Source organism: Mus pahari, chromosome 10, assembly GCF_900095145.1.
Source record: "Mus pahari chromosome 10, PAHARI_EIJ_v1.1, whole genome shotgun sequence".
NCBI classification, from domain to species: Eukaryota; Metazoa; Chordata; class Mammalia; order Rodentia; family Muridae; genus Mus; species Mus pahari.
In genome coordinates, this window is record NC_034599.1 from 71,058,486 (window position 1) to 71,073,743 (window position 15,258).

A 15,258-nucleotide genomic window follows, 5' to 3' on the forward strand; every position below is an offset into this window, starting at 1 on the left:
ATAAAAAATCCCTAGCCAAAATTATCTAACATTTCTCCCAGTGAGTCAGCTCTCCAGAACAGGCAAAAGCATTTTTGGCAGTACCTATTTTACCTTGAAACTTTCTCTTGTAATGTAACCCTATCCTGACCTTGATTGGCTTATCAAATGAGCTCATTCTCAGAGGTGAAGAAGTGTAGTCTATCAGAGAAACATAATGACAACATGCCAGGACAGCACTGCACACTGTCTAGAGGGCACCGGAGTATTGCCTGTCCCCTCCATTCACCTGCGCTTCTCCTGTCCAGCTTAGATGATAAAGAGTATATGTGAAGTACTAGAACATGGATCATTGGCTCTGACAAAGCCATATTTGAGACTTAGCGCTGCCACTTTCTGTGTAACTGAACTTTCAGACTGTATTCTTCTCATTTGCTAAAATTTATTAATTTCTTCATTATAATTTGCTGGTTGGCATTTAAACATACATGAATGGAGCCTAGCTAATGGGTCTTGAGGTCATAGTATTCAGTAAATGGTCTTCATCTTTCTTTAGTGTGAGAAAAGGAATGGGGGGGGGGTAAAAGGCATCAATCATACATGCCACATGTTACTGACTGATCAATCCCAATGAGTCATTACTTATCAAAGCTAGTACCCGTAGCGGAGCAGGGAGCTCCAGAGTGCCAGAACAAGCAACAGTGGGCTTATCTTCCACCAGAGAAAGAGTATCAGCAGTGGTGGTTTTGAACATTAAGAGCTTAGTGAGACCTCAGTGAATTTAAGTGCTAGCACGGGAAAGTTTCAAGCATAGCTAAAATGGTGTATGATAAAAAAATTCTTCAACTATATTAGTTATTATCTCCCAGTAAAATTTGCAAAAGAATCAGAAAGCTGAAACATCTTGTGTTTCATTTTTAGATTAAGCACCATATACTTTATCTTACTACATTTGATTTTCAGGTAAATTGATACATATACCCTAGAATTCCCATGGTTGGACAAGAGTAAACTTGGGGAAAGGTATTGTGATTTTTCCTCACCAAAATATGTGACAAACATGCTCATGACGGCTCGGTGTCCTCTAATAATACAATATTGTATCAACCTAACTGGAATAAAGACTGGGAGTAGAGTTATAACTTTGCAAGTACCACATCTGGGATACAAAATTAACTGTAGAAAACAGCTACATTACATATATATGTGTACTATCTCACAAATAGAATTTGCCTTCACTTTTACTGGTTAAATCCTTAAGTGCCAATGTAATGTAACTTTATTGAATCAACATATTATAAATAACTATTTAGAACATTATTAATGATAGACCAAATGACTAACTGTAACTGCAATAAATAAGCAGACGATAAAACAAATAAGACATAATGCAACAAGTATAATATGTGAGGGAAAAAAAAGGTAATCTATAATTAGGAAGAACTTTCATGGAGAAACAGAAAAGCAATGTCAAGCAGACAATACCATGGGGATGGGTAGATAGATCTGATACAGAAAGGGAGAGCAATTCAGCCAACTCCATTTTACTTATTTCTTTTAGGAAAACCTTCTGTTAAGGAATGGGTTACAAACAGAGGCCTGAAAGAGCCACATGGATCAAGATGGGAAATGGCAGCAGAAGATGGCTACAAACCTCAACACTGGAAGTAAAGAAACAAAACATAATGTTAATTAGCATTTACTATTTTCAAAAAATATGTTTTCATGTTGTCCTTTTCATTGAGGGAAAGCATTTATATATTATTTGTGATATGACTTTTACAAGGTAACTAGCATCAGCTTCAGTCTATAATTAGCAAAGGGTAGATGAGGAGAGTTCAGAACTTGACTAGGGGACATGCAAGCGGCAAGAAGCAAGTCTAAGTGATTGTTTATTGTTGGAATGCTTTGCTCTTTCTATATTGAGGCAATGACAGGAAGATTTGAAATTTCCCAATGAAATAATATCATTCAGATAGGGGAAGAGTGGCAGAGAATTGAGCATTTTCCTGGGGATTTAATATTTGAATGAATAGAAACATCTTTCTGTCCAGGTTTTTTTTCCTCCAGGAACAATGGCTAAAGATTATATCTAATTTATTTATGTTAGTGTTCTGAAGACTTTTCCTTCTTATGCACATCAATTTTATAAATATAATATTGCTCAAAATATATCAGTTAAATATATAGATGAGTGGACTTGGTTATAAGATATAGAACCTTACCACCTACTGCTTCCTAGAACTTAAAGTTCCATAATTAGACATGCATATGACTTTCTGCTGGAACACAAACACTCATCAACTCCCATTTACAGTAATTGTACCTTTTTGTGAATGACTTTGTCATTTGTTTCCAGGAAACTGCTTTCTATCTCTGCAAGGAGCATCCTTATAATGAAGTGGGGACATAATGTTGGTGAGAGATTGTCAGGATGAAAAAGAAGAGGCTGTATGATCAAGACTTTGCTTTTCTGCTTAGACAGTATTCTGCTATATCATTTTACAAAAGGACATTGTCAGAGAATGGACTTCTAGCTAATGGCATTACATTTGTAAGTTCAACAAGGTTGATATTTTTCAAGTAGTCAGCTACATGAAAGTGTACATGTTGTATGGACCCGAGGGTCAGTAATTACACCTGCTGACTGTACTGCATCATGCTTCCTTCACATGAGTGGAATCCCTTTGTTTATGCCACATGAGTAGTGTCACCTCTCCTGATACCCTAAGTAGAGCTATTTGTACCATGAAGCATAAAGGTAATTCTTGTTCCAATCCATTTTGTAGACTTGACAGTGACCTCAAAGATCAAGAAGTCTGTAAGCAATGACAGTGCTCATTTGTTTAAATGTCAAACCCAAACCTCTCCAACTTTCAGGAAATATGTCAGTAGTGTAGGAGTTTCAGTTCCCCCAGAGGAGATTTCAATGTTATTCAGATGTAATTCACTCCCTGGGGAAATAGCTGTCAGTGTCTACCCAGTAGAGTTCCTTGGGTAAATCTTTCTTTTAAGCTGAATGGAAGTGTTTCAAGACTCCAGGCTGTGGACAATGCTGTCCTCCTTGACTCTATGAAGTAGCCTCAGTGATGTTTTTCTTCCCCCAACCAGCAAATATATATGTCTGAACTATGCAATCAGGCTGCTAAGACTCTGCAACAGAAGGTCTATGAAAAGCAAACAGGAATAACATCAAAGAAGAACACATTTCTCAAAAACATTAAGCCTGAAATAAAACTGGGAAGGAAATGGTGAAGGTTTATAACTATTTCTTCTTAAAAAACAAAACAAAACAACAACAACAACAAAAAAAACAAAGACAAAAAACCCACCCCCCCCCACTACTTTTCTTGAATTTAAAAGTAGAATATCTCTTCCTAGACAGTTGGGTTTTTGCTGTTGTTGTTGTTGTTGTTGTTGCTGCTTTGGCTGAAGTGAATCATAGTGGTAATTTGCTGGCAGCGTATATAGATACAGAAGAGAAAAGGAAGTTTTTTGCAGACAACCCAGAACAGAGAATCCATTGTGTATAAGCTTTCTAGCTCTAGAGTAGAATTACAGTAGCAAATTCTGGATCTGAGGTCAGAAAAAAATTGAGGCTGGATATGAATCATGTCCTCTAATAAGCTTTTGTTGTTTTTTCTTTCGGTGTACTTTAAGATTTAAGTAAGAGAGCATGTGTCAAGTGGTCTTGCAAAAGTAGATACTCAAGGCATGTTCAGTTTCTACCACTCACTTAGCAATAAGTATGTGCCATATGCAGTAAGCACTGCTGAGCTCAGAGTGCTCTGTGCATCGCCTATGACTCTGTAGATGGCAAAGTGGAAACCAGAAGATAAACCATTCCTCTAACAAGAGGCTGAATCATATCCATTCATCTGTCCCTTCACTTCATTGTATCCTAAGAAGATTCTCTTTATTTTTTAATCTTAAAAAAATCAAAAAAGTAAAATATCCTAAAATAACAAAAGGCACGCTCAAGTTCTTGGAGATTTCTAGTCTCATGACTAATATTCTCTCTAATGAGCCCCCCTCAGTCAGGAACTGTCAGCTTATCTACACTGTGACTTCGAAGAGAAGGGAAAAGCCTCCGTTGGGATGGATAGCCTGGAGAGTTCTTTACTGCCCTTCATTGCAGTTACAACCTTTGTTTTTTTACTTCCCAGCTTCCCAGCCTCTTTCCTTTCACTCACCTTTCTGCCTTTTTATTGGGAAGGTAGCACTGTCTCCAAGCTGCCTCCCTCCTCCTGTCATTTTCAACAGACTTCCTCCACACTGCCCTCTGCATTCGAAAAGCCTCCTGTTCTCCATTCATCAAGGTTCATGATCCTTCCATTCACAGTTTAAGCCCTAGCTCTCTGGAGAAGCTCCGTGTCTTGAAAGCGATTCCCCATCCCATCCTAATAAATCCATCACGCAATCCCCATAGTTTCCTTACCCCTCACTTGATCCCTCAGACATGGTGGTGGGGAGAATAGTAATGAGCGCGCAAGAGAACCTGTGTTCTCACAGACCAAGACAGACTCTGACATTAAGCTTAATCTCTTTATAAGCAAAAGAATCAGTTGGTACAAATATTTTCTGAAACTGATAACAATCACTCGTGCGCGGGTATGCATTGGTTGAATGAATGAATGCATGCATGTATGCATGAATGACTGCTTGAATGGATGGTGAGAGTGAGCTCCGGGGTACTTTTTAAGGATGCTCCTCCTTCCTCCTGCGGCTCCAGGCACCGCTTCTGTTTAATTCTGCTTTTGCGATTGAGCGATTGAGCGCGCTCCTCTGTCTGCCTTTGCCTCCACTCTGCCCCTTCCTTACCACTTCTTAACCCGAGCCCAAGCCTCCTTGCTAAAGGACGTGCCACCGAGCTCACGAAGGCCTTATGACTTCATCAGTTTCTGTGGGTGCAAGTCCTCCCCAGTAAACCCACCCAGCCTGCACAAAAGCATTACAGATTCCCCTACACTCAGCAAATCCACCTGGAGGTCCTTGTCTCTCTCCTTGCGCTTGTATTCTTGGTTCTCAAACAGAAACAGTTTCCCTCTTTTCTCTGCAAACAAACATAATAATCCTTCTAGAGATCCCTCCTAGTTTGTAAAATCAGAAAACTTAAAAAAAAAATTATTAGAAACCTCAGCCAAGAGCAGCGACCTCTTTGTTTGCACCCCAGGAGAAGGGAGGGGTCTCCCAGCCTTGCAGCCTGGGCTGAGGGGAGGTGACAACCCTTTTGGAGGACTGCCCGAGACCAGACTCACCCAGGACGTTCCCGATGAGAGCCACAACGAACACGATGATATACCCTGCGATCAGGACCCACTCATATTCTTTCGGGTGTAGGTATTCCCTCCACAGGTACCGCAGGAATTCCTCGTCGTCATAGTCCGTGGGGTTTAAAAACGGCTCTTGAGTTTCATTCAGCTCTGAAGCAGATGACCAGTTGCGACGAGAGAGGGAATCCTCCAATTTGGTGCTGGACATCACGGACTGGTCCGGTTCGGCTCAGTGCTGCAAGCTTGTCTCCGCCTGCCCCATGAGCACCGGGGATCCGCGGTGGGAAAGGCTGCGCCGCCGCGACTAGGGGCTCTGGAGCCGGGAATGACGTGAAAAGTTCCTGAGCCAATGCCTCCAGAGCCTTGCGCCCGGCAACTTCGGGCTGCTGCTTCAGTGTCTTTGCAGGGGATTTGCACCAGGAGAAGCTGCCTAAGAGCCAGGGAAATGGCAGGGGAGGTTGCAGCAATGATTCTGGAGCAAAGATCCTGCTTGACCTCAGCTCCAGCTCAATCACTCTTCATTCCAGCACTTAGCTTGCAACCCACAGCTGTCCCCAGAGTTGAGGGATAGAGAGATGAAGCTGGAAAATAAAAGCGGGGCGGGAAAGGATCGGGGGAGTAAAGAAAATTACCTTAGCCTGTTTCTTTGTGGATTACATGTCCTTTTTTTCCATCACTTGCCTTCTATTTTACATGCAATTTCTATACTATACTGGTATGCATATAAGCCTGTGGATGTGGCTGGAAGGTCAACACATGGTTAACAGAAGATCCATTTCTTCACTTGTCTTTGTAATGCAAATGTAAAAGTAATCATAAACCACTCTAGCCTGGGACAGGCCTATGCAAAAGTCGTTCCATCCAAATATTTTAATATTTAATATAGCATCGCAGTATTTATCATGTGCCAAGTTGGCAATGGCTGAATTGTTAAGGCATTGCCTGCCACTCCTTATCAAGAACAAGGAGAGGACCATTTTTAATTGAAGGCTGTATTTAATAGGGATTTGCACTTTCAAGGGCAAATGTAACAAATCTCAGCAGAACCCACTATTCTGCTAAATGGATATAGTATTAAACTGACTCCTAATGACTTATTACAGTAATAGATTAATTAATGCATCTCTTAACCCGCACTAGAGGAGATTCTATTTGCAGTAGATGATGCTGAATGTGGAGACCCAAAACTGGCCAAGATGTGGAGATGAAAACACTGAATGATGTTTAGCCCTAAAAGGGGTACATTATACCTCACCCCCCCCCCCAGCTCAAGGATCATTTGGGGAAGAGAAGCCTGGAAGAGTCTAAGAGTCTGAGGCAATTGATGACTGGAAGGAATCAGTGACACTGAATCCAGACTCAGTGTTGTCTGGACACAGTAGAAAAGCTGCACATATGAACTCACAGTGGTTGTGACAGCATGTTCAGGACCTGTGGGGGTCTAAGCCAGAGCAAAGCCCAGCATGCAGAGGGGAGCTGGACACAAAGTACCCATCCCAGTTGATGATCTACTGACAATTGCTAACTCCTGGGAGAGTCTGTTTTTTTCCTAAGGGTAAAAATCTCCCACCCTCTAGTGAAGGTGTCTGCATCCAAGAATATCTGAGTTCAAATTAGCCTTGACGGAATAAAAAAAAGTAACAGGAACACAAAGTTGAATATGTAGGAAAGGCAAGATTGAAGTGGATGGATCAAAAGAAGTACAAAATTCTCAAAGAACTAACAAAACGATGATGTGTTCATGTATAAATTTAATTTTGCTGGAGTCTTAAGATTGTTTAAATGCTAACGTTATCATTCAAAAAATCATCCATTCTTCCAGAACTGTTGCCTCCTGTGAAAGTGGGGACAGGTCTACTATGGACTTCATTCAATTCCACTGATACAAATCTGGTACCTGTTGAGAGCTGGTGTCTTTCTGTGATATAAATATTTGATCTTCTTTTCCCTACACTATTTATTTCAACTGTGAAGGCTTGTTGCACAGTTGATTAGATTTACACTTGTTAGTGTCTGGAGACTCCTTGCTATTGGTGATCTTTAAACATGGGCTCCATCTGCTATTTCTGAGTCACTGTCATTAGCCATCATTTTATGGCATTTAACCTGTCTATACTTTGTTATCCTTTTTCAAGTGTTCTACTATGATTAATCATGCCTGTGTGTTACAGTTGTCAGTGGGGAGAAATGAGAATATCTTTACGACACTATTCCAATGTCTGCCTTTGGTTGTAGCAAGCCTAGATTTATCTCCAGCCTACGAACGTTCCATTTCCTCTTTGTGCTTTCTCAGACACTTTCCTTAAAGTCTGTGGTACTCTAATGCTGTAAAAATTCCACTGAAACATCCCACTTAAAATACGCTTTCCATTTCTGTAAGCACAGGGGAGATGATGAATATATCAGTCTTTCTTACTGACTGCCCCCCTTTTTATATACCTGCTAATATTCACTTTGAAATCTTTCTGCTGTATATTAAGAAATGTGTCAACATAGTATTAGGACACAATATTATTTCTGATCTTGCCACATTAAATCCACTAAATTAGTTAGTAGATTTAAAATAATGTCTTATCGAGGCCCCTTAGTCTTGCAAACTTTATATGACCCAGCACAAGGGAAGGCCTGGGCCAAATAGTGGGAGTGGGTAGGTAGGAGAGCAGGGGCGGGGGGTATAGGGAACTTTCGGGATAGCATTTGAAATGTAAATAAAGAAAATAATAATAAAAAAATTATCTTTGAAAAGAAAAAAATAATGTCTTATCTTTGAAAGTAATCCAAATCTACTTGTTAAATACAATTTTAAAATGTATTATTGTATTGCTTTTGGTGTAAAACCATGTAAATTATGTGATTTCCCAGCACAAGTATTATTTGCTATACATATAAATTTTTACATTAATACTTTTCACAAAAGGAAAATAAATATTTTAATATTCTGAATAGTTTTTATTAGCCTCGACCTTCCTAGTAAATTGAATATATCAAAAATTAGTGACAGTGAGTAAAATAAATCTCAGATACAGCTTTTTTTTTTAATTTCCTTGTGGTTTTATGTAGTTTTCTTAATGACAAGAGAAAATGTTTTCTGTGCCATTTGCTATTTTCTTATTTCCACTATGAAGTCATTTTATCATCCTTTTCTAGGCCTACCATAACTTTGTGGATTCATATCAGTAAATTATTCTGAGTATTTACCCTATTTCCAGTAGCTTTTCTAGAAATTAAGGCCATCAATAGAAGTAAGGTCACCCTCAATAATCAGTTTATCTTCTGGTGGATGAACACTGTTTAGGTTTTCAAATCCCTGCATTATTGGGGTAGGGAAAAGGCACACAATATCATGAGGTCATGAAGGAATACATTTGTCAGCAAGCAGAAACCCAGGTGGATTGCCTCGTTACTGGAACATCCTTCCAGCTGACTCCTTAAAGACAAAGAAGAGGTCACTCAATTGCAAAAGGGGGAGGCTTTTAAGCAGAGGAAATTAGAAAACCAGAAGCAAAAAGGTGAAAGGAAGCAAGATGGGTTTTTGAAACCTTCACTGGAAAGAGTGTAGAGTTTGCCTTGGGAAGACAGAAGTGGGGTGGGGAGGGACCAGTGAGGCTCTGCTGCAGGAGAAGAGGTTGTGGCTGTGAGATCTGGCTAGAATTGGGTGATACTTGAAAGTATGAGTATGAATATAGAATTCTACTATGAGATAATAAGATGACTGAACATTAAGACTGCTTTTAAGACACCTAGGGACTACATATTTATGTAGTACAGGATGGTAAATATATACAAAATGTAATGATCAAATCTGGATAATTAGCATATTCATCACCTAAAACCTATCATTTCTTTGTGGTAAGTGTACTTAAAACCAATTCTTTTAGATACTGTGAAATAAACACAGCTGTGACTTGGTACATGCTAGCCGATCTCCTCCCACTCTCTCCTACCTCTACCTTTTCTAGTCTTTGAAGCCACTGTTGTATTCTCTGTTTCTGTGAAATGAGATTTTGAAGACAGGATTAAAGTGATAGCCCTGTTTGTCTCCTTGCTACCTGAGGTTGCTTGCCTCCCTTCTCTGTTGGAATGAGACTGACCACTCTCGGTGATAACATCACTGACAGTATGTTTGATGTCACTGAGAGCTTGTATACATAAACTGAGTGCTGATATCTCTAGATCTCACACCCATGAGCCAAATCTTTCTGAAAAGTTCAGAGTTATTAGGCTCTAGAAGTCTATGAAAGAGGAAATGAGTGCTCCTAATCGGCTGTTAGAGTAGAAGTCTAATGATAAAAAATAAGTTCCAACAAGAGAAGACTCAGCCATAAATAATAAAGGCTACCTACCATAAATTACTGCAACAGGTGTCCTCTGTACCTCTATCATTCTATTCTCTGCTATTGCCTTTTTAAAAACTTAATCTATTTTGGGTATTATAAAATCATATATATATTCAAATATATGTCTATTCTATACTTTTGAGTATTACCCAACTCCAATTAGTGTCCACGGCCACTGCCATAATCTCTTTTCCAATAGCAGAACTTTAATATATACATTCATATCCTTACTAACACACACACACACACACACACACACACACACACACACACACACACACACATTCACTCCATCAAGTTCCTATCCAAGTTTCATGTCTTTCTGTTTTATTCTTATCTTTGCATTTTGGTTTAACTATGGGCATTGATATGAGTAAAATCATGTAGCTATCCACGGAAGCACGAGCCACTCACCATCCCAGAAGACAATGAGATATCTCCCAGCAACCCTCAGTTCTCATTAGCTCCACTAGGTTGAGTGGGGTCCCATATGGTCCTCTCCTCTCTTTGACTCATGTGATTTATGATGTCAACATTATGCACATCCTATGCAGGCTGTTGTGAGTGGTAAGTGCCATGGCCATGTCGTGTTCAACAGACAGCATCTCATAGGTTTCCTCCGTATCTTTTGTATTTTTATCCTTTATCTTTTTTTCCACCCCCTTCCACTATGTTCATTGAGTCTTGGAGTGGGTGATATAGGTGTCCCAAGTATGGCTGAACACATAACAGTCACATGTCCTCGGCATTTTGACTAGGGAGTTCTACATTAATTGCAGGTTACTGCAAATAGAAGCTTCTTTGGTGAAGGTTGAAGACTGCATCAGTCTATGGTTATTAATATAAATATTGTAGAGACAGTTTGACAACAGTTAGGAAAACAAAAGTAGTGAATTTACTACTAGTGTCTATGGCCTACCCAGCTATGGGTATTTGACCAGTTTTACAGCACTAGGTTTAGCTTACTCTTATAAAGTGGGTCTCTGAATAACAAGAAACCAATTGGTTATCTTCTTGACATTCTTGCCACTAATACATCAGTAAGCACATTTGCCTGAAAAAACTGTTACAAGTTGCAAGGTCCAAAACTGGAAAAGATGTCTGACTTCCTTTTCCACAGAAGCTTGTACAGCAGCATTACGCATAACAAAGACTACAGGACTTGAAGAAAGCTTCCATTTCATTTTGCAACCAAGTTGTCGCAACCCCTTTGATACGGTCTCATCTTTAAAGAGGCTCTGTGTTCCTTTTTGCCTCTTATTCTGTATTGTAGAATATTTTGACATAAATATTTTACTATATCTCTAACCTGTGTTGAGCTTATGTGGAAATTTTATCTGTTTTATCAAGCTTTGTTAAAAAAAAAAAAAAAGCATAGGGGGCATATGAGACATTTGATTCCGTAGAAAAAAAGATATTTAGGTATGGATATATCTAAGAAGGTTTGAATTCATAAGTAGAAGAGACATCTAGTCCTTCAAAATGATGCCAAGAAGGCCATCTGGAGGTGGCATGTGTGCCATATTCTGCTTCTGAATATGTGTGAGGCAGCTGGTACCAGATGGAGATCCATGATTGCATAGGCCAAAGCTGCGCCAACAACTTTATGTATATCCACAAAATCGACCTTCATGACTCAAATTAAGAGGTATGTGGTATTATATACATAGTATATTTGAATATACAGTTTGTAGTACTGAGTTGGTGGGATTGGGGAGAATTAGGAGATATAGCCTTTTTGGAGAAGGTGTATCACTGGGATGGTTTCAAGGTTTCAAAAGCCCACACCATTCAGGTTAGCTTTCTCTACCTCATGCTTGTGGATCAAGATATAAACTCTCAGCTACCACTCCAGTACCATGCCTGCCTGCCTGCTATGTTCCCTGAAATGATGGTCATAGACTCCCCCAATAAACTCTTCTGTAACTTTCCTGGTAATGGTGTCTTATCACACTAATAAAAAAGTAACTATTAAAGAAAAGTTTATGAATTATTCAAACTTACACAGAAACTGAGATATAGAAAGTTTGAGTAATTTGCCTAAGGCTAGGATGCAAGAAAGTTTTAGAGTCTTTGACCAGATATGTAAGGACCAATTCCACTCTCCATTCCATCATTACAAGTTCTTATTCCATAGCATCGAAACTAAATATTTCTTCACAATTACTTATTCTTATAGTAAAATTTATAAATTCTTATTCTTACCAAATACAATCATAGAATCACATAATGTTGTATGTTTCAATAGCCCTATTAATATTAATTTATTTTATTAATATTAATAAAATATTAATTTATTTTATTTATGTGTGTGGGTGTTTTGCCTGCAAGTAGGTCTGTGTACCAAATGCATGAAATACCCTTGGGTCCCTTGGGACTGGAGTTGCAGGCAGTTGTGAGTTTCCATGTGGTGGCTGGGAACCAAAGCCAGGTCCTCTCCAAGAGCAGTACTATTAATCCATGAGCCGTTTCTTTTAGCCTGTTTTTACATTTTAATGGAACTAAAACTGTAAAAAAAAAAATCAGGGAAATTGTTTCATTCTGAAAGATGATATTTCCCGTAAGTAAAGTCAATCTACCCTGGATTCTCTGGGACACTTTTCATAACACTGTGCTTATAATCAAGGGTGTTGTCACATTTCTTGCTTTCCAGGCAGCCTTTGCCTGCTGTTATTTGTTGATCAGGTGTTAGTTTTAATGCAGTTAGAAATTTATTTTTCAAAATGTGAATATTTCATCAAAATTATATATATATATATATATATATATATATATATATATATATATATATATCACATTGGTTCATGTGCACATTATAGTAATTCCTATATGTACAACTAATAATGTCTGTTTCTGGATGTAGAGTTGGGAATCTTTCTGTTTGATTTGCCTTTCTATGAATTCACTTCCTCTTTGCAGAGCCACTTCTTCTCCTGTCCTTTATACTGCACACGGAGTTGTCATTTTGACTTCCCTGGCTTTCCAGGAGTTCCACAGGATCACCCATCTCAGTCCCAGAGTACTAGAATTACAGGCGTGTGTCACTGTACCTGGCTAATTTAGTTGGAGCTGGGGATCCAAACTCATGGCACTAGGCTTCCATAGCAAGCTCTTATCCCATGGTATTATCGCCCCAGACTGATAATAATACAATTCCTATTTTATGTAGCAATTCCAAGTGTCTGAAGAGATGGCTCATCTGTCAGGATCACCGGCTGCTCTTCCAGGAGACCTGATTTTGATTCCTAGGATCTACATTGTGGCTCATAAGCATTCGAAGCTCCAATTTCAGGGGATCAGATATGGACACCGTAGGAACTAGGCATGCAGACAAGACACTCATTAATTAATTACTCTTCTTATCAAATATACAATTTTCAAATATTTTCCCACTGTATAGTCATTCAACTGAACTCTTTATACTATCATTTGATATACAATTGATTCACTTTTTAAAAGGTGTGTTTGCTTTTTGTCTCATAATTTTAGACATCATTGCCTACTATATGGTCATAAATAATTACAGACCTTTCATTCTAAAAGTTTTATCAATTTAGCTCTTAGGATATTGGATCTATTCTGGATCCATTTTTGTATATGGTGTGGGGATGGATCAAAACTCACTTGCTTAGATATCAAGTTATTCCAATAACATTTTACCAAAAAAGACTTTACATCTCCCACTGAAGGATGTGGGTAGCCCTGCTAAAAATCAATTAACCATAGACATGTGGGTTAATTCTGTCATCTGCACACTAGTCCATGCCCACCCTTATCTCAGTTGTTGGAACCTTTGAAGTATTGTATCTTTGTCATATATTTTTACGATTAGTTAAGTGTGAGTCTGCCAGTTCTTATTTCTTTCTAACATTGTTTTGTCTACTAATGAGTCTTTAAAATTTCATATGGTATTTGGGTTCTACTAGTTCATATCTAAACAACAACAAAAAACGTATTTGGAACTTTGGTAGGACCTTTATAGATTATTTTACAGCATATGGATATTTTAAGTCTTCTTCTCTAGGCACATGGGATTTCTTTCAACTTACTTAGGATTTTTAAAATTAACTTCTATATTATTTTATATCATTTACATTGAAATACACTTTAATCCAAACTTAGTTCCATAACTCTTATTTTTCCAGATGCTATTGTAATTTTCTTATTTTTATTTCCTATTTTTCATTTCTAATGTACAGAAACGTAAATGTGTTCTTATATTGTCCTACATTGTTAAGTGACTCATTATCTGTATGTGCGACTGTTTGTGTGTGTGTGTGTGTGTGTGTGTGTGTGTGTGTGTGTGTGAGAGAGAGAGAGAGAGAGAGAGAGAGAGAGAGAGAGAGAGAGAGAGAGATTAGCACATCTCCCAGAGATAATTTTACTGCTTCCTCTCTAAAACTTAATAGCTGGAACTCCCTGAACAGTGTTACTAATTAGTTGTGAACCTCCCTTTCTAGTCCTGATTTGTCTGGGGGCTATTTTCCATCTTTCACAGCACAATATGCTATTGCTGAGGTGGTTTTGTCTCTGTCCTTTGTCATAATGTGGTTTCTTCCTATGATGTTTTGCTAAATTGTTTTTTTGTTGTTGCTGTTGCTAAATAATGAAAGCATTTTGAGTTTTGTCAGATGTTTTTATGTCTATTGAGAAGATCATGTATTCTTTACTTTTATTTTTAACTAAGTCATGTCACTTGGATTCATTATATGTGTTTGAGCAATTTTGCCTGCCTTGGATGAATCCCAGTGCTTTATGGCATAGACCCCCTTCTAATATCCTGCTGTATTCAAATTGGTTTTGTATATGCATTCGTAAGAGATTTTACTCAGCTACTTTCTTCTCTTCTCTTCAACTGGCTTCGATATTAATAGAGCGTTGGTCTTATAGAATGGTTCTGTGATTTTTATTTCAATTTTATTGAGTGTTTGAATTTCTGAGTATTTAAATTCTTGAGTTAAACAAATGGTCACTTGTTTGAAATTGGGAGTTGAAATTTCACTGGGTGTTTCGGTGCTTGAATATAAAACTATCGATTGACAAATTTAAAATGTTGATTGTTCATCTCTGGGTTAACCACTCCATACTTTGAATCACAGTAATTATGTAATATTGTGAAGAGTATTAGCATAAGAAGAATAACAAACAGCAGTTTGGGAAAGAGCTGTACATTAACTAGGGTTATTATAATTAATTGGTTTTATTCATCATCAGAGCATCTTTGAAATCAGTCACAACATTCCCAGTTATAAGAATCTATTTCCAGTAATAATGAATATGACAAAAATTATATTTCAAGAATATTTGTGCATATACAAAATGGGGGGATCACAAAATAAGGCTGAAGATCTTAGTATGTATTAGCTCATTTTATCTTTACAACACTATACTCAACTCAGTTGATCTTGATAGTTTTTATGACAATAAAGTAACTGAAATGTGAATAAGTGATGGGAGGCTAAAAGGTTACAAGTAATGCTTACCCTTCTGACACAGTAGTAAATAACATAAATTGTTTTTCACTCATATCGTATGTTCACACACTATTCAAAAATGATAAGCATTTCCCAAACACCCACTCACTTAAAGTAAAATAAGAATAGGAATAAATACATCTATCTTCTTCTAATATCATAAAATTAACATTTCTGTTGTTTGAAAAATTAACT

General features: G+C 38.0%; 1 protein-coding gene across 1 annotated transcript in view; it reads right to left on the minus strand.

Annotated features, from left to right (window-relative positions):
* Hcrtr2 (hypocretin receptor 2) overlaps positions 1-5,579 on the minus strand; it is a 95,126-nt gene extending 89,547 nt beyond the window's left edge. The window contains exon 1 of the mRNA XM_021207460.2: positions 5,238-5,579. Within this exon, the coding sequence (XP_021063119.1) occupies positions 5,238-5,460 (223 nt within the window). The 5' untranslated portion in view covers positions 5,461-5,579. The remainder of the gene's footprint in view (positions 1-5,237) is intronic.
* Between the last annotated feature and the right edge of the window lie 9,679 nt (positions 5,580-15,258).